We start from the raw sequence: 20,236 nt of genomic DNA on the forward strand, positions 1-20,236 counted from the left end.
AAGTGTCGCTAAATTTCGTATAATATTTAGGGAACCCCTTAGTCATCTATATTATAATAAAGCTTAAAAATACGCTTCTTTGTTGCCTAAGATGTCAGCAATTACAGCATATTTTTAAATAATTCTTTTTTTAATGAAAAGCCTTACACTTACCTCTCGCTTTAGGCTATATATTTTAACGCCATTAAACTTAGGGGGTAAATATTTTGGATAAAAACACTAATGTGGTAGAGACCATAAGTTGCTGCCAACATCAAGGAAGCAAGTGATTGCTAAGGTTTGTCATGTCATTTTGACATTTGCTATTGATAATTTGACAATTTTCATAATTTCATGCGGATGAAGCCGCACGGGAACAGCTAGTCTAATAATTTAGAGGCTGGTTAGTGAACAGTCTATAAAAATCTGATTGAAATAGCAAATATTTGACAAATTCTACAACCAATAATGTCATAGAAACAGAGTTTTTAGTGGCTTTGGTTTGGTAGGGGACTGGGATATCCCCTGAAAACATCTATTCGCACAACTGTTGACCGTTTTGATTCCTATGAGCGTATAAGGAGGTTACACTACTCACTACTTAGTAGAGCAACTAAATAGTTGAATTGGCTGCAAAACAATAGACAATCGAACAGTTTTGCGATAGTTTAGTCAACGGTGTGCGCACGCTCTAAATGTCGAGACAATGTATACATGTAATGTATACATAAAAATAGCATAATTGTCTTCTAACTGCAACTTCTAGAAGAATTACCATCGAGCTGAATTACCAGTTGTCCAAGAAATCGTATCCCGTCTTCGGTAGACTGGTGCCTTCAGTGAGGGTCTCAGTTGACTGGAAGTCGGTCCCTGATGATGCCTGACTAGAAGATAGTAGACCACGATTCTCCTCGGATAAGTCTGAAATGTGAAGAGTTCAAATTTAAATACAATAATCAAGCGCCAATAGCCTAGCCTAATGGTTTGGGGTACGGACTACCAATCTTGCGGTCGAGGGTTCGAATCCCGCCATTCGATTGTCGTGAACCATAACCTAGCACAAGTCTAGAGTTTAGTTGGAATTGTTAAAGGAAATATTAGTAAATTAATAATAATCTACTGACATGTAAAAAAAATCCCCATTCTCCGTTGCTATAAAAGTTGGTGATCATTCCGATTGGGAGCCGCTATCCTTTAAATGAAAAGAGTTCCTAAGACCCATTTTTTTTGTTAGAATCGATTTAACCAATAATATTAATCGTGATGAACCTCATCTCCTTATGACAACAGTGTTGGAATATTATCGCAGTGAAATCCTTTGGTTATTTACACTTTTAGTAATTGCATCATTTAGTATGGACACAGCGTAGTTGGCGTTCCGTGCGCTTTGTAAAAGCAGTTTACCAGATTGCATAAATTATAGAAATAAAGTAAACGAGTGTAATAAAGTACACGTAATACTCTTATATAAATATTATTTAATAATTATTTAATAATTGGTTTAATAGGAGCTTCGATGGCGCTATTAAGCGCTGGACAGGACCATACTCTACATGTCTAAGTACGATCCCCGCTATGTGAAGTTTTTATTTTATTTTTTATATTATGCGGTTGTAAACCAACAAGCGGCCACCTAAAACCGCCAAACGCTGCCCATAGACATCCGCAATTGCAAATACGTTGCCTACCCTTAATCGACGGAGGAGGGGATGCTAAAAAGGATATTTGCCCTTCCTATGCGATATAATCCGTAATTGTTAAAGTACGTAATTGTAATGTAAAATACGTAACTTGTAGTTTATACTACCAAAGTACAAACATAGATAGTATAATAGTAATACATGTACATGTATGTATATATATATATATGTGTGTGTGTGTGGGTATACAGTTCAAGTTTTAAGTATTCAGATTTATGTCTCTCACATCGTAACTTAATTCAAACTACGTGAGTCGAGTTAAAATGTGGTGCCATTTCATTCATTATCTAAGAATAAATAGAGACAACAATACACATGGAAACTGGTAAATTGTAATGCAGTGTTATGGCGCCATCGCTTAAAAATACTAAACGACTTTCGGAAGGTTTTGTAGTTAAGTGATTACTGTGTGTACTTTCGAGTAAGCGTTTTACGAATAATCCTTACATGATTACTATATACGGTAGATTGTAAATTACGTAAAAAAAACTTTTACCGATTTGAATTTGAGGTTATTTCATTTAGGACCAGGCTCACCACTGGCCCCACCAACGGTTCCCGCCTTGTCGTGGCGGTGGGGCTCAGTAGCCGCGGTACGTCGAGGGTCTCCGGACCGCGGTGAAGCCAAGAGGAACCATGGCCGGCTTAGCAGGGCAGGTCACGCCGGTCGGCCAACCGGCTGGCATGTCCCGCGACGCCGGTCTAGTGGGGAGGTCGCGCTCAGGCACCCACCCTGGGCGCGCCTCCTGGGCACTGCTGGCCAATGCGGCCAGCAGTTTTGGGGGGAGGGGGGCCGCGGGAGCTGTGAGTTGTGTGCGGGTTTATCCTGCCCTCTTGCAGCTCTCGTGGCCGGAGGAGGTGGGCCGTGGGGGCTGTGGGATGGATATGGTTTTGCCCTGTCCTCTCGCGGCCCTCGCGGTCGGAGGCAGGGGGCCGCGGGGGCTGTGAGTTGGGTGCCGGTTTATCCCGCCCTTCTTGCAGCCCTCGTGGCGGTGGGGCCGCGAGGGATGCGGGATGGATATGGTTTTGCTCTGTCCTCTCGCAGCCCTCGTGGTCGGGGCGTGGGAGCACGACTTCGGGCGTGCGATCCTGCGCCCACACGCGTAATCCCGGTGGCTCATAGCCCCGGGACCGCGGGCCCTTAGTCTTTTTCAAGACTGGGGTCACGAGGTGGGGACTCTATAAACCCTGGCGGCACCAGCGGGCGAGGCGGGGTCTCCGAGCCCGCATTGCACGGCGCCGTCTTCCGAGGAGCGCCTTAGGGTGCAGCGTCCCAACTCGTTGGGACGCACCGAGGGCCCCTTCCCGGGGCGGTCAGTGGGGCGTCGCGGTGGCAAGCGAAAGCGATCCCGTGGCGCCTCACACAATGGCCAGGAGGGAACGAAGGGGTTTAGTGCGGTATGCCCCCCACTAGGGGGGGAGAGTCCCACATAACTCACGTGTCTGCCCCGAGGCATGGAGTATGCAGAAAGCATTCCCCTTCGGAAAAAAAAAAGGCTCACCACTGGCTGATAGAGGCTCAGATACCTTAAAAATGACGTCATAGATAAGGGAAAAAAAACCGATATTTCTATCGCATATTTTACTCGTTTGATTGTTATCAGACAATTAACAATTTGGTGGGACAGGCCCTTAATTAAATACGTATGAAGTAGCTAAGTAAAATTACAGAAAAATATTTAAACTATACATAAAAAACAATACAATCTCATGGCTATTAAAATGTTTATTTTAATAGAAAATTCAAAGAATTAAAACTATTTCTTTGTTTCCAAAAATCTTTCATAAATTACATTTCACATAAGAATAGTTTAGATACAAAATCTCAAAGATTAGTAATAAAATTTTATAGAAAACGTTTAATTATTGTAACTAGTACTAGCTGTCGCCAGCGTCTTCGTCAGCGCAATTAACACAATAGCCACTATGCAATATAATAATATTCGCCCCAGCATCAGCTGCCTCCAGTCAAAGTCCTGTTAAATTCGGTCTTGCCGTTTCAGAGATTACCCCGAACTACAACTAACTATTAAAAAAAATGCTTTTATTAGGAACGCAAATACATCATGTTCACGAAACGGCATACAAATAAGAGACAAATTGAGTCACCATGTCTGTCCTTATCCCACTCATGAACACACTATGTTCTCCAGATAAATTTATCTTCCATCTCACTCACTCCTGAATTATATTACATCATCAATTTGCCCTTATCCCTTATGGTCGGCACAGTATGTGCTGCTCTTCCATACATCTCTATCAGCCATATCTGAATCCACTCCTTTCTTAAGCATATCCTCTTTCACACAATCCATCCATAATTTCTTCGGTCTTCCTCTACCTTTGTAGCAATCCACATTTATTCTTAACACTTTCTGGTTTATGTTCCCATCGTCTCGTCGCATAGCATTTCCATACCACGCCAACCTTTTGCTTCTCAATTTCTCCACCACTGGCGCTACTTTCAAACTTCCTCTAATACACACATTCTTAACTTTATCCATTCTTGTCACACCACATATCTTAACATACGCCTTATTATATATTACATTCAAAGTAAAGACTAAACATGTCCTATCACTAACATAAATTGCCATATCAGTCTTGTAGTACGTGGTAAATACATAAATTGGAAATCTAAATATTTGAACTGATAAGGTCGTTATACACGGACCTTAGTTTTATACCGCTTTGAAAAAAGGTTTTAATAAACCTGCATTGTGCTTTCGCAGACAGTTGCTTTCGCTATTATACTAGTATAATAGCGAAAGCAACTGTCTGCAGATCTATAGCTTAATTTACACTTAATGTAAGTTATCTGTGCGTGTAAATCTATCCTATTATAATAAAGCGTAAACACACACTTCTTTGTTGCCTAAGATGCCAGCAACTACAGCATATTATTGAATTTCTTTTTCTAATAAAAAGCCCTACACTTACGTCACGCTTTAGGCTATTTGTTTCACGCCTAAACTTAGGGTGTAAACATTTTGGATGAAAACCCTAATGTGGGAAAGAGACCATAAGTTGCTGCCAACATCAAGGAAGCAAGATTGCCAAGGTTTATAATGTCATGTAATTTTGACATTTGCTATTGATAATTTGACAAATGTAAACAATAAAATAAAATTTTCATAATTTTATGCGGATGAAGTCGCACGGGAACAGCTAGTATCTTAATAAAGCTGTTATTTAGTTGAGTAATTATTGACACAACCCACTCCGGTTAAAACAATGAATTACAGGATTACGAAGATAAAAATGTTAATCTGCCTACACGTATAGTAACGAAGATGACACTATATGAGTCATTGTACAGTCAGCCGCAAATATATTTATACAGTTACATTTAGAAACCTTTACTGGCCTTATGTTTCTAAAATGTATCCACTTATCCGTCAACATCTTGTACAAAAGGACAGAAAGCATACGAATAGACATGCATACATTTCGAAACGGAAAGCGTATAAAATATCTTGTAGATTTGTAAATGCCAATATATATGTGACGCTGACTGTACACGACTCACTATATTTGGAGTAAAATTACCGCTATTTTCGTTTAATTAAAAAAACAGTCTCACATAAAACAACCCTAGTTATAAAGTTCCATCAATTAGATGCTGAATGAGGTCAAACATTTAGAAAGTCTATAGAAGTCATATGTGAATTATGTTTTTTTTTTAAATCTTACTAATTCTTACTAATATTATAAATGGGTAAGTTTAGATGGATGGATGTTTGTTAGAGTTTGTAACCTAAACGGTTAAACGGATTTAGATGAAATTTTATAAGATGTAGAGGATAGTCTGGAAGAACACAGAGGCCTACTCACTTATGTTTATTTTAATTCCACTCGGACTGAGACGCGGGCGAAAGCTAGTACATAATAAAATTAAGGATACGAACCAACGACCGTGTAACTATATATCCACTAGCTTTCGCTCGCGACTCCGTCCGCGAGGAATTAAAAAAACAAAAGCGAGTAGCATATATGTTCTTCCAGACTATCCTCTACATCTATACCAAATTTCATCTAAATCCGTTCAGTCGTTTGGGCTACAAAAACACAAATATCCATCCATCTATCCATATATCCATCCATACATCTAAACTTTCGCATTTATAATATTAGGATGATAAAACATTGGACTATTTGTGTTGTTAATAATGTACAAATAATTCCGGTAGTTTACAACATAAAGGCGTTTATTAAACAATTTTCCTACTAATAACAAATAACAAACTACGTATTTATAGATTCTTTAACAAAGAACAATACGAGTTGTAACATTCATAAGTATGCATAACAAGTGTGGGAAGTTCGCGTAATGAATCTAAGCAAATCGTAACTTACAACCTATATATCAACATAGCGTTGAATAGGTAACTTAAAGTTTAAAACAATTAAATATTCATAATAAACTATAACCTATTATAAAAACATCACATTATGATTTTTATAGTGAATAATTGAATAAAAACGTTTTCATTGTTCAATTCTATGTGCTATAGCAATGATGGTCAAATGAATTTTATTATACAATCAAGTACAGTCGGGGAATTTAGCGGTCTTCCACCTTAAAAGCGTGTTTGCGTAAAGTGGGAGAAATCTCGCGTTTTGTCTGATAAGTGTGGTCGTTTCGAAATTTTGGCGGATTCAGATGGTCGCTTGCTTGTTTGCCACCTCATGTTATAAAAAAAATACTAATGGGGCCCCATGGGGATACATCGACTCACGGGTAAAATGTTTAAACACGAAATCTTACTAATTTTACTAATATTATAAATGCGAAAGTTGGATGGATACACCTATCTTTGTTAGAGTTTACAAACTAAACAACTGAAAAGATCTTTATGAAATTTAGCATAAATGTAGAGGAAAGTCTGAAATAAGACATAGGATACTTTTTTTTTAATTCCACATCGACGGTGTCGCGGGAGAAAGCTAGTATAATCAATATTAAAAATAAATAAAACTTACCACTATTTGATTTAACACTGTTCCGATAATCCTTATCATATTTCTCATTTTGAGGACTTTTAAAATTGGTTCTAAAGAAATTATCCGAAGATGCGACAATATGAGTATTCTGTCCCGGCATCAAACACTCTCGTTCCTCATCTTTACATTTAAAGTTTCCTATAAACTTCGTAAACAAACCCGTAGGTGAAGTTACATCTCTATCTTTGGGGTCTTTGAAATTCTTCAACACATCATGCGATTTCAACGCATTCTTTAACTCATTCACTACTTTAGAATGAGATAATGCTAGCTCCGACAGTATCGGAGGCGGTGAGGTACATTTAGTCTCCTTTGGTTGTCTGCTTTCGTTTAAAACACACAAATTCAACTGACTTTTCGTCTGATAGAGGAATGGTGCGGAATGCTCATCTCGGTAGGAACCATTTTCATCTTGTATTATCTTCATTGCATGTTCTTTACCGAAGAATGACATCAAATCATCATTATTCGCTGGAGGATTGTCTAAATCAAACTCTAATGTGTCAAGTAGAGCATACTTCAGAGCGATATCAGGTTTAATTATCGATTCATTAATAATTTCAGCCTGGAATAATAAAGATTTTGAGGTTATATATTTTTAATGAGATCCTACAAATTAATGTTTTATTATTAAGAGAATTTAGATTAAAGTGAAACTATGATAAAAAAAAAATTCTAAAGCATATATCATCATTAGAGTAAGTTTTCACTGTTAATTTATACTGTTATCCTTTTTCCTATAAGTATTTGTCATGGAAATCTAGTTAGAATAGCCAATTTTGAAAGTACATATTTTTTTCATATATTAATAAAATAGAGTTCATACCAATATTATAAATGTGAAAGTTTAGATGGATGGATGTTTGTTAGAGTTTGTAGCCTAAACGGCTGAACATATCTCAATGAAATTTGGCATAGATGTAGAGCCTATATGTTCTTCCAGACTCATCTGGAAGAACACATGGGCTACTTGGTTTTGATTTTTTAAATCCATGCGGACGGAGTCGCAGGCAAAAGCTAGTATACTATAAAACAAAGGAATATACATTTATTAGGAGACTTATAGAATATATTACATACATCTTCTATGGTCAGTGAAATTTCAAAACCAAAATTAAGAAATACAACTTTTGTTAAAAATAATATTCACATTTTAGCTCTTTGAATATGCCATTAAACTTTAAAGTCATCATCATCTTGCCCTTATCCCTTAGAGAGGGTCAGCACAGTATGTGCTGCTTTTCCATACATCTCTATCAGAAACTTTAAAGACATATAAAGATTAATAATATACTATTAACCAACAACCTTACTAAAAAGTTCATTAAATCATGATTTTCAACAAATATTTAGGATTTAAGATTAACTGTAGTTAAGGAAGCAAAATTATTAGAAGCACAACATCATTTATTATGCGTAGTGTGTACCAATTATGTAAATATTTATCTAACAACTTGAGTATGGCTCACACGCAACTAATTTATAAATAGATACAGTTTTAAATTATATTAGTTCAAAATGCAAACCACAAAAGTAACGTTAGTGAGAAATATAAATCACCTTTTCCTTATATGACAGAGTATCCCAAATGTTTTCATATGCATTTTTAGCTTCAGTGATATCTTCATGTATTTTTGCAGCCAGTGGGTTCAATGTTCGAAAGTACTCTTCAGCGACGTCTCTCAACGCCATTTTTTATATTAAATCAAATGTGTTTACTTACAATATTAACTGATAATGACTTAAGCCATAGTTATTTAACATTAATATAAGAAACACCGACGTTAAATTATCAGACCGCAATAAAACCAAGACATCTATTTCCGCGCACGTCAAAACAATCAATGCAATGCAAAATGCAAATGAAAATTCAATTCAATGCAAAAATAAACCATAGACATCTGTCAGTTTTGACAGCAGAAGGCGATCCATAGACATTATATTTGACATTCGATAGAATTGTCTATGTATTCAAATGCCATAGTTACGATAAATAAGTTTTTATAGCACTTTAATTACTGGATAGCCCTTGAATGTCAAAATGGCTAACGCAAACAGTGTTTATATACTGATATTACCGCGGAATGTACAGTTCGAACGTTAAAAAAGTGTTTTTGTGTACATTTTACAACAATGTTGCACAACAGCGGTCCCTTTGGACCGAACGAAGTGCCAATCAACATGGGCGCGCCAGTAAACATGACCCCGATGAGTGGTACAATGAACATTAGCAATAACATAAATAATCTATCTAAAATGGGACAGCAATCGACGGAAACGTCTAATGCGCATTATCCTGTATCAAGCTATCCAACATACGGGCATCCACATTTAAACATGAACCCGACAATGAGTCCGTTTCCAAATTATCCTCCGCTAGGCTTTCAGTCGAGTTATCTGTCGCAAAGTTCATCAGTTCACGAAACAAATTGGCAGAATGGTATGTTGCCTATAGGATTGAACATGCAAAGTGATAACAGCACACTTAATTATTCCTCAACTTCAATAAAACGACCTGACACTTTGAGTGAGTACAGGGAGCATAATATACACAGCAAAATGTTGCATATACCTCAGGTGCACACTAAAGCATTCCATAAACATCTCAACATGGAAAACAATCATTACAATCATTATCAGCATTACAGTCCTAATGCAAGCACATTGAGACAGTATGCCGACTGTAATCTCGATTTAAGCACGAAATCTAAAACGGAAATTGACCCAAGACGAAAAAGCTTGGAGACAACTGTTAAACTAATTGAAAACATCCTTATAAACAGTACCAAAAAGAATGACACAGTACAACCTAAGGTAACAGAAGATATATTTACAAATACTAAATCATCAAGTCCTGTTCAGTCACCTTTACATGATGATATCCGTAAAACTCCTGAGAAAAATGTAATTGAGCAAAGCGCAAAAGTAAATAAAGTGGATACTAGACAAGAAGACAATATTTCAAGATGCGATGAAAGCACTTTGGACTCATTGGTCGGTAGAGAGGATGTACAGGAGTCTCAAGCCTCAACAATTGAAGAACAAACATCCTCAGATTCAGACAGTGAACCACAACCTGAAGATCTTACATCCACAGCGACTAGCGCGGTTGAGAAGAAAGATAGGACCATAGACACTAGTGTGGAGGTTAAAGTGGAAGAAAATGAGTGGACAGACACAGGACCAAGCCCATTCGAAAAAGATGTTCATGGTCTACAAAGAGAAGATGTGGGTAATGACTATATAATAGCAGGTGATAGGAGTGTAGAACAGGCAACAGAAGTTATAAAAAATGGTATTGACTTGTTTTTACTTTTTTTTTTCATGATTATAAAAGTTATTAATTAGAAATACTTTTTAGTGTGCATCAATCCTGAAGTTAATACTTAATTGCTATTGTTAAAATCTTACCTTAAATAGGTCTTCAAGTTGTTGCCTGCGACTTCGTCCGCATGGTATTAGAAAACATACAAACTATATAAATAACAAAAAGCTATGTATCCCTCGGAAACCGAACATTTATTGGGGATTAACCTTATCCCAGTACACCAGACTTTGTTTTATATCTGTGCCAAATTTCAATAAGATATGTTGAACTGTTGCAGAACGATCAAATAAACATTAAAAAACTAAATTAATGAATTTCTCGGGAACCATAACTATTTCCAGGATAAAAAGTGTTCTTCCAGACTATGCTCTCAACCTGTGCCAAATTTCATGAAGATCCATTCAGCCGGCTACAAACGCTAACAAACATCCATCCATCGAAACTTTCGCATTTATAATGTTTATATAATATACCCTTTTTTACATATCAAAATAAAACACTAAATAAAAAAATAGTATACCACTAGTTGGGGGATCCATCGACTCAAACAACCAGTGGTTATTATTATTTTCATATATCTTTATTTACATATTTAAATAAATCTTACAGGAATAGAAGGAAAGAAACACTACGAATGTCCGAAATGCAGTCTAATTTTTACACATCCAAAAAGATTCCTCATTCACCACAAATGGCATTCATTCGGTCTCAGCACAATGAAGAAGTTGGACATGGCAAGAGAGAAGGAGATGAAGAAGACTTTAAGAAGAGAAGCAAGAGTTATACAGAGGATGAACATGAATGAGGTGACAGATTTGAATGCTGCGGGCAAGAAGTATTCATGTAAGGATTGTGATAAAGTGTTCAGTGCTAGAGGTAGCTTGAAGAACCATAGACAAAGGTAAGACTAATGCCAATAAAGTAAATTAAAACAAGGCTTTTTCACACTTTTTAAATTAAAGGCCAATAAATTGTAAAAAAAAGTCATTTACAAGTAATGAAAACTACAAGCTAATAGCATCAAAGAAGCAAGATTGTTATGATAATTGTTAGGCAATGGCAAAAGCCTTTGTTATCATTTGTGCATTTGAATTTTGATATTTGCAATAGAAACAAAATAAATTATTGTTACTCTGTAATTCCTACATTACTCCAGGTTAATTTTTTTAATCTAGGTACCATCCAACAAGGGTTCGGGACTGCAAGATCTGTGGTAAAACAGTATTGGGTTGGATAGCGCTGCGGGCTCACTTGGCCACACACACAACAGACTCTGGTTACCAGTGTAGTGACTGTCCAAAACGATTCAAGTATTCACATTCACTAGCTAAACATAGAGACACCCATTTGGTGAGTAGTTTTTAATTTTTTTTACTACGCATCTGCAATTGCGGATGTTTATGGGCAGCGGTCGCTTTCCATTTCGGTGGATTCAGGTGGCCACTTTCTCCTTTGCCACCTTTTATTATAAAAAAAATACTGCTTTCGCCCTGGACTCCGTCTGTGGAGGTAAAAAATAAAGTAGCATTTGTTCTTCCAGACTATATTTGACATTTATGCCAAATTTCATATAGGTTCATATATCAAATTAATTGACAAATTTTAAAAACATTACTTAACCCATGTAAACCTTCGCACTTGCAATATTAAGATTTTTTTTAATTGCCTTGCCGCCAAAATGGCGAAGCGACCGCTGCCCAAAACCATTCGAAATAGCGGATGCGTTGCCTCCCCTTGATTGATGAAGGAGGAGATGCACATTAAGAGGATATATCCCTTCTTATGCCATCTCCTCCAGCGTCAAACCCACGTTTCCCATTCTTTTCTTATAAGAAGTATGGGAAAGAAAAGGGATTAAAGGTCGGTCTCCGGCACCACACTCATCAGACGAAATGCGGAATTGCTTTCATTTCCCGCCTGTCTTTCTGGTCGTGGTATTACACCGGCTCCATAGTGTGAAAATGTTAAAGCGGGCTTTATCACTGTTTAATAAAGCGTTTTTATTATATTAATAGTCGCAGCAAAATTTCGATTAACTTGAAAATTAATTTAATATGCATTACGTTATTTCAGGAGAAAACCCACGCCTGTGAGCAATGTCCGAAGAAGTTTGGGTCAGTGAAACTTCTCAAAATGCATATGAAAACGCACGAAAGAGTACTCAAAGGGACAACTTTCCATTGCACATACTGTGGGAAGGGATTCTTTGAGTCTTATAGCTTACAGGTATTTAAAAATATCGCTTTATTTAATTTTTTGTTCATAATACGGATGTAACTAGTGTAAGGTCATCATCATCATCATCACCAGCTCACTATATGTCCCCGCTAAGGGGCTCAGTGTCTACCCTAAGTCAGGGGTGACTAGGCCATAGTCAACCATGCTTCACTGCGGGTTGACTTCACACATATCTTTGAATTTCTTCGCCGATATGTGCAGGCATCACGATGTTTTCCTTCACCGTAAGAACGTCGGGTAAATTATGTACATATGAAAAATCGAAAATCACATTGGTACAGCTGGATTCGAACCCTAGACCTGTAGATTACAAGTCAACTGCTTAAACCACTGAGCCACCGACGCCGTTTAAGATCGATTTCTCTAAAATATCTGAATATGTTTTTTAATACTTATATGTACAGTCAGAGTCCTTCGCGGTAGTCCACTTATGGAGAAATTGCTTTGTTTCTTACAAGAGAAACTCCGACTCTGATGATTAACCAATAGGTGTTGCACAAACGACGGTATTATAATGAAAAGCAATTATGTACACCAATAGATGTATTTTCGTACGGAAATTTAAAAGCTGAGTTAGGTTATTGTTCCGCGTTACAATGAGTACTTTTATATGTTCAAGTCTTTTAAAGTGGCACACCGCTAAATTTCCCAACTGTACTTTACTAAACATACTTCTTTTTTGGCTTTTTTACTGTTTTATCGATTTAATATTTGCGCGCTTTAGTAATACGTTATATGTTTAGGTCCACGAGCGCACACACAGGAACGAGAGACCATTCCTCTGTCAAATCTGCAACACAAGCTTCGGAACCAACTCCAGCCTTAAGAGACATTTGAAAGTGGTTAGTATTTTAAGATAATAATATTATTGTATTAACTACAACTAGACTATTAGAGTAATGACTGCAGACAGAATGGCGCGCTACCCTTAGTACTTCTGAATGACATTGACAGATGTCATAGGGATGGGACATGTATAACAATGATCTAGTGTTGCCCCATTCTCCAGCGATTACCGATATCGATACCGTTTTTCTTTTTAAAAGTATTCATAAACATCGAACCAAGTGAATATATGTATACTTAGTTAATTTAATGTTTTTTTCCAGTCTCATAACTCAGCGAAACCATTCGAGTGTCCGACATGCCATCGGTCGTTTGTATCAGCGTTGATACGAGAACGACACGAGCAGCGCGTGCATGGAGACCCTGACAGCTTCAAGTTCCCCTGCAACCAGTGCCCCTGCAGGTAACAACCACCACACAAAATATAACAAACTAGCTATTTGTGATTTAATCTCGTGTGGAATTAAAAAATCAAAAGTAAAACCAATGTGTGTGTGACTATATCTATGTCTACCAAATTTCATCAAGATCCGTTTAGTAGAGGCTACAAATTCTCACAAACATCCATCCATTTCTTTCGCATTTATAATATAAGTAGGTTTAGTATTTTTTTTTTTTTGCAAATGTCACAATTCAAATGCATAAATGACAACGATGGCTTTGCCATTGGCTAATTACCATTACCACAACAATCTTGCTGTGCTGATACTGGCTTGTAATTTTTGTCCCTTTCTCGTATGACGGGTTTTTTTTTTTAATTATTTACCCCCTACTTTAAATAGCGTAGAAATATATATCCTATAGCGTGTAGTAACTGTAGAGTTTGTAGTTAAAAGAAGAATTATTTCAAAAAAATGCGGTGATTGCTGACATCTTACTTAACAAAGTGTTTATTTTTTATATTAGTATAGGTTAACGATATTTTGAATTTCAGATACTTGAAAGCGAAAGATTTAAGAAAACATATGTATAAAGCTCATCCGAAAGGCAAACGGAAGAGGAAAATGCACAGCGATACAGAATAAACCTTAGTGATAACTGCATAAGGTATAGTTTGCTTTGAAAACATTGAACACTACGGTTTTAGACCATATAATTGTCCGTCATAGTTAATTTAAAAAAAAACCGAATTAAAAAAATACTCGGTTCGGAAAACTAAGTCTCTTTGAAAAAAAAAAATACTGAGGGTTGTTATGTCATTTTCGCTTTGTAAATTTACTAACATATTATTTCTTTGATATCACAAGTATTTGAGTCAATAAAATCGTTTATTTTGTTTAAATATTTATCAAAGAAAGTTTTTAAAATGATTATTTCGATGTCTTTGAAAAGTAGATGTGCTAATAATTTAGCAAAATAATCCTAATATGGTTACCATAAAATGACACTCTAGTTTGAAAAATACATTTGTTAGAACCCTTATTTAGGGGTTCTAAATAACTAGTTGCTAAAACCGATTTAAAACTACATTTAATGGCAACTTTTTAAACCATTTTATAACCTCAAAATTTATTAAATTAAAAAAAAAATAATTCATATTTACACGAGAAGTTAAAAAAATAGACGGTTTTTGTTTTAAATAATAAAATGGGTTAAGTCAGAAAGATAATAGACTACTAATCTATGAATTATTTTCGTTTTAAGACATCAAAATGTTATGTTTGTTCGAAATTCAAATATGGTTGACGCCATTTTGTAAATGTGATTGACATTAAAAAAAGTGGCAGTTGTTACCAATTCTTAATTTCAGACAGATTATATTATTTTAAGTGAGAAGGTATATTGTTATATGTAATACAATTATATTTAATAAGTGTGGGTAGAAATATAAATTGTACAGTATTATGAGGGATTGTTTAAAGATTTTTTATGTTATATGGTTAATGGGATACTAAGATTCAAAGACATTTAACTGTAAAATTATATTGTACAGCCAGAAACATTATTTTATTTTACTACTGAATTATAAAAAAAAGAAATATTAAAAAAATCATGTTTTATCAGATTTTTTTGTTATTTCAATAATATTTTGGCATAACAATTTGTAATTGTAAAAAAAATTCGATTTAGTGAAATGTATTTGCACATTTATTGCATTATTTTTATTTCTAAATATCATACATATCAAAAAAAAATATTTTTTTTAGTAAAATCTACGAGATTAATTCCTCATTTTATAGGACTTAAATTTCAATATAATATATGGATATTAACATAAATTTTAAAATATTGTTGAAATGTTGTCTATGGGAAGTATGGCTAGATATAATCAAAAATATATTAAAAGCATAGAGTAAAATGTTAGAATTAAAAAATCTTTAAAATCTGCATATATTAATCATTTATGAGGGTAGATTAAGAAAAATCAGTCGTTAATATTTGCCATGTACCTGGATGATGTTTTTAAATTTTTTAATAGTCCAAAGTTAAATGATAATTACAGTAATTAGTTACCTGTTTAAAATAGGAATGTAAAAATGACCATATAGTGGTCATAATGTAATAAATTGTGGTTCATACAATTTTCACGTCTAATCCAGATTTTTGTATATTGTATAGGGCAACACAGAATTGACCCAAAAGGCTGGAACCCATTTTATTCGCCTCGTTTAGTAAAATGAATCGTAAGAAATAAATGGCAAATTAAATGAAGAACACAATTCACACATACTCCACTTCCACATGGTATTAAAAAAACATAGGTAAGATAAATTACTTTTGGAAACTCAATCAAAAAGTGTAGGGTTACCAAACTAATTTCACTGCCAAAACAGATAAAAAACATGATTCTTGTCTTTGAAAATACTGAAATTTTTTTTGGCTATGGATTTACGAAAAACAAAAGGCCTGTTGTAATTTAGCAATAAAATTAAAGTTTTAAAAACATAGAATAAATATTATTCGGCTTAATTAATTGGTGTCAACATTTTACAATTTTGTACTTTTACAGAGGTTAGATTTATTGGAGGGAATTTACGTTGTCATGCCACAGATTACGTAAGGGATATTTTATAAATGTTGCTTTGAATGTGCAAAATTCTTAATCCGTCAATTTAATTGCGTTTTATTAAGCAACAGTCACAATAACTATCTTTTTAACACTTTAAACATATCACTGTCTATTTTTAAGAAATAACGGGCATCAATGGCTCCTATGTAAACTATTATAAGCCACCATTTTGCGAATTACACTTTGTTTTATTAACCCTTAAAACCTGTAGTTTTTTGATATCGGTTGTAAATCGCATTGGGCACCTACAATCTATTTTATCGGTGGCCTAGTTTTAGTCCCTTTCCACCCTTTTCTTAAGAGGAAAGGATGGGAAGGAAAAGTAGATTGGTCGGTGGAGGAGTCGGATAGGAAGAGGAAATGTCCTCTTTATGTGCGTCTACTCCGTCTATTAATGGTAGGCAACGCATCTGCAATTGCGGATGTTTATGGGCAGCGGACTCTCTCCATTTCGGTGGATTCAGGTGGCCGCTTGCTCGTTTGCCACCTTATGTTATATATTAAAAAAAATAGGATGTTTACATGTTAACTTTGATAATGTTCAAGTTAGAAAACAAAGAGGAGCATATCCCTAAAAGGTTGCTTCATTTAAAGGTATAGATTTCTCGACAACAAGTATATGGATATATAAAAATACCTTTTTGATTTTTTTTACTAGAATACTCTATTCGAACTTCTTTTTCCCCATTAGTAAACGCAATAAAGGCTATACTTATATGTTATTTAATTTGATTTTAAAAAAACAGGCCTTTAAGGGTTAAATTAACTTAATATATAATAATTTCTTTGTAACATTGTGTTATAAAGGAGATTTTTTGTCTGTTTGTTTGACACGTAATAATTAAAATCAATGCTAATTGTTTTAAAAATTGCGTTTTGAACATATGTTAGTTTACATAGGAGCTATTCAATTTAATTTTTTATTGTTTTTATGATATGCATATTTGTTTCCATTTTCTGTTGTATAAATGTGAATCAGTTCTTCCTGTTTTAAACATCTATTGTTTGTTAAAAGTTTGTTTTCTTGTATCTCTAATCATATCATATTTTTGTTATTAATTTTACTTACGAGTATGTCATGGTGTGTAAATATTCCACAAACTTTATTGTACATTAAAATTGTATAGTATTTTTCTGTGTTGTTATTTTTATAGCTACACGAGCTGTTGCCCGCGACTTCGTCCGCGTGGTATTCGAAAACATAAAAACTATATAAATTACAAAAAGCTACGTATCCCTCGGGAACCGAACATTTCTCGGGGATGAAGCTTATCGCATGTGTACTCCAGACTTTGTTTTATATCTGTGCCAAATTTCAATAAGATATGTTGAACCGTTGCAGAATGATCGAGTAAACATTAAAAAACTAAATTAATGAATCCCACGGGAACCGTAACTATTCCCGGGATAAAAAGTAGCCTATGTGTTCTTCCAGACTATGCTCTAAACCTGGGCCAAATTTCATGGAGATCCGTTCAGCCGTTTAGGCTACAAACGCTAACAAACATCCATCCATCCATCTAAACTTTCACATTTATAATATTAGTAAGATTTCCCTCATATTTTACAATCTATTGTGATGAAGAACGTAATGGATTGAAAAATTGAACAGCCTAGTAGTAAAAGGGACAGACAGTGGTCGAGGGTTCAAATCCTGTCATTAGACTAATAAACAATATCATAACACAAACTTAGTACAACATATTCGTAACTTAACAAGAATATTGTTCAAAAAATACTATAGTAACTTTAGTTCAACTACTAGCTGTTCCCGTGCGACTTCATCCGCATAGAATTATAATAACCTTTTTATTGTTTACATTTGTAAAATTCTCAATTGCAAATGTCGAAATTACCATTACCATAATAACCTTGCTTACTTAATGTTGGCAGCTTGTAGTTAATGGTCCCTTTTCCACATGAAGGTATATACATAGACTAAAGCGCGTTGTAAGTGTAGGGCTTTTTATTAAAGAATTATTCAAAAATATGCTGTGATTGTTGACAACCTCGCCAAAAGTAGTGTGTGTTTACCCCTTGTTATAATTATATATTAATAGAAGAATAGAAGGTAGACATAGATAAAGGAGGGAGGAAAGGACAATTAAAAAAAACAATTACAAGAATGGTCCTGTTTATTTACTTATAACAAAATTGAACTCAACCTGTGCACACATGACTTAAACATATTTATAGAAATATCTAAATAAATTGCACACCAAAGTGCATTATGCAACAAACGTACACAAAGTAAACTAAAAAAAATACAAAAATGGCTGCTTTTCTTGCATAAATCTGTAATCACCTTATGTCAATCAACATTTACATAAAATATTAATCTTTCCTCTTAGTAAGGTTATATGAATTTGTAGTGGTGGTACACTTATTCAGAAACATATAGCAAATAGACAATCAGTCAAACATGTCATGAAAAATTTATTATTCATCAAAAATCTACACATATAATAAAATTGGAGAGTCTGTATGTAATATCAAAAGAAAAATTCCAGATTTTGGAAAGACAATGTATTTGCATTGCTGATAAAGTAAATTACTTTTAATATATTTAATATATTGAATAGACAAAGTTGCGGACAACAGCGAGTTCTTAATAAAATGATGACAAAAACTTCTCTTTGTACCAAGTTCCTTCAAAAAAGAACCATGAAAGGTTAAACAATTATTAGACAGGTCTTAATTTTGTAAATACAACTATCTCGAATTAAAATCTCTTATAACATAATTATATTTTAGGCATTGAAGCACCTAAAAACAAAGTATGAAGTGCAGTTACATCACCCTAAAGAATGGTCCTCAATTTGTCTTGGGTAGTACACATACAATGTACTAAAAGGTAATGCTACTCAGCATTGTACTAAAAGTAATGTTACCAAACAGCTTCTGTTAATCGGACATTTGGCACTTTTAGTACACTATACAATATCAGTGCTCGCCTCTTCATTGTTTGATTTGATTGTATATTTGCCAGATTGAAGCATCCACCTTCGGTAATGAGAATCAAAAGGGGATAAAAGCATTTATAACCTAAATTTATTTTCACTAATAACATATGTTTGACAATGCTTAAAATTTGATGTGAAGTAATCTATAACCCTCGTTTTATTCTATTCATGTTATTGTGTTCTCACAAATCTGAAGTAATAAAGGTACTAAAAGTATGTACTAGTATGCTGTACACTTGCAGATGTCCGATTAAGCCCAAAACTATCCTCAATGGGCTTGAAACTAATCTGATACTGGATTAAGTGTAACTTTTTAAATTTAGTTTATATTTATTCATAAAGTAATCTGTTACCGGTGTTATATCAAAAATAGGAAAGGTACAAACATTTAAGCTAAATATTCAAGTAAATCTCTAATACAATATGTTTTTACCATTTTCATGTGTTTAAGATCGAAATACAAGACATTATTAAAAAAGGTAGCAGTTTTTACATGTAAATTTTAAGGACATCGGCTAACTTAAGAAATCTTATTGTAAATTGTCTAATATAAAGATACAAATAATACATAAAGTAGTAAGTTTTGCTAATAAAATTGATCACCTTTACTAAACATTTGTATTAATCTTGATAATTTTAAACTTATCCATCAAACACCACTGTGCAAAAATTATCAAACATCATCCAGTTTATTTCGCACAATTTAACTTTACACAAACTTAATTAACGCTCCTCTAATCGCTTTGACCAGCTGCTTGACGGAGTAAGATGTAAATTTTTTCTTTTATCCAATCTTTATTGTATGGTGCGTACGTATTTGTTGATTTCTGATACACTAAGCAACTGAGATCTGCTAACTGTAAAATACAGAAGAATTATTACTATAACGTTTTCAGTCTATTTAGAAGTAATTTGTCAGCTACCTTACCTGATCAACAAAATCAAACAACTGGGATATATCGTAAGTTATGGTCGGAGTGTTTGGGTTTTTTCTCTTCAAATGCTCCTCGTATATTTTACATACGCCTTCCATACAATCATTGACGCTCTCGTAGTCCGAGTACGTTCTGGTTTCCGGTCTGGAACCGGGCTGGACTAGCAGAATTGTGTGAGACTGAAAAATCAAACATAACCTTAGTTTTACCTCCATTTTCAATTTCTCGGATAT

The 20,236-nt window shown here is 34.6% G+C and overlaps 2 protein-coding genes across 2 annotated transcripts; one reads left to right on the forward strand and one right to left on the reverse strand.

The window, feature by feature from the left end:
* Positions 1-290: 290 nt before the first annotated feature.
* LOC106109616 (uncharacterized protein C1orf198-like) lies at positions 291-8,532 on the reverse strand. The gene is made up of 3 exons (XM_013291195.1): positions 8,244-8,532; positions 6,663-7,248; positions 291-900 (listed from the first exon to the last, which is right to left on the reverse strand). Exons 1-3 carry the CDS (start codon positions 8,373-8,375, stop codon positions 767-769), a joined length of 852 nt encoding a protein of 283 aa, XP_013146649.1. The 5' UTR covers positions 8,376-8,532; the 3' UTR covers positions 291-766.
* A 164-nt stretch (positions 8,533-8,696) lies between these two features.
* LOC106109615 (gastrula zinc finger protein 5-1-like) lies at positions 8,697-14,220 on the forward strand. Its single transcript, XM_013291194.1, has 7 exons — positions 8,697-9,978; positions 10,621-10,912; positions 11,187-11,361; positions 12,085-12,237; positions 12,993-13,091; positions 13,359-13,498; positions 14,030-14,220. Exons 1-7 carry the CDS (start codon positions 8,817-8,819, stop codon positions 14,118-14,120), a joined length of 2,112 nt encoding a protein of 703 aa, XP_013146648.1. The 5' UTR covers positions 8,697-8,816; the 3' UTR covers positions 14,121-14,220.
* Positions 14,221-20,236: the final 6,016 nt, after the last annotated feature.

This window comes from Papilio polytes, unplaced genomic scaffold, assembly GCF_000836215.1.
Source record: "Papilio polytes unplaced genomic scaffold, Ppol_1.0 DF821122.1, whole genome shotgun sequence".
In the NCBI taxonomy this organism is placed as follows: Eukaryota; Metazoa; Arthropoda; class Insecta; order Lepidoptera; family Papilionidae; genus Papilio; species Papilio polytes.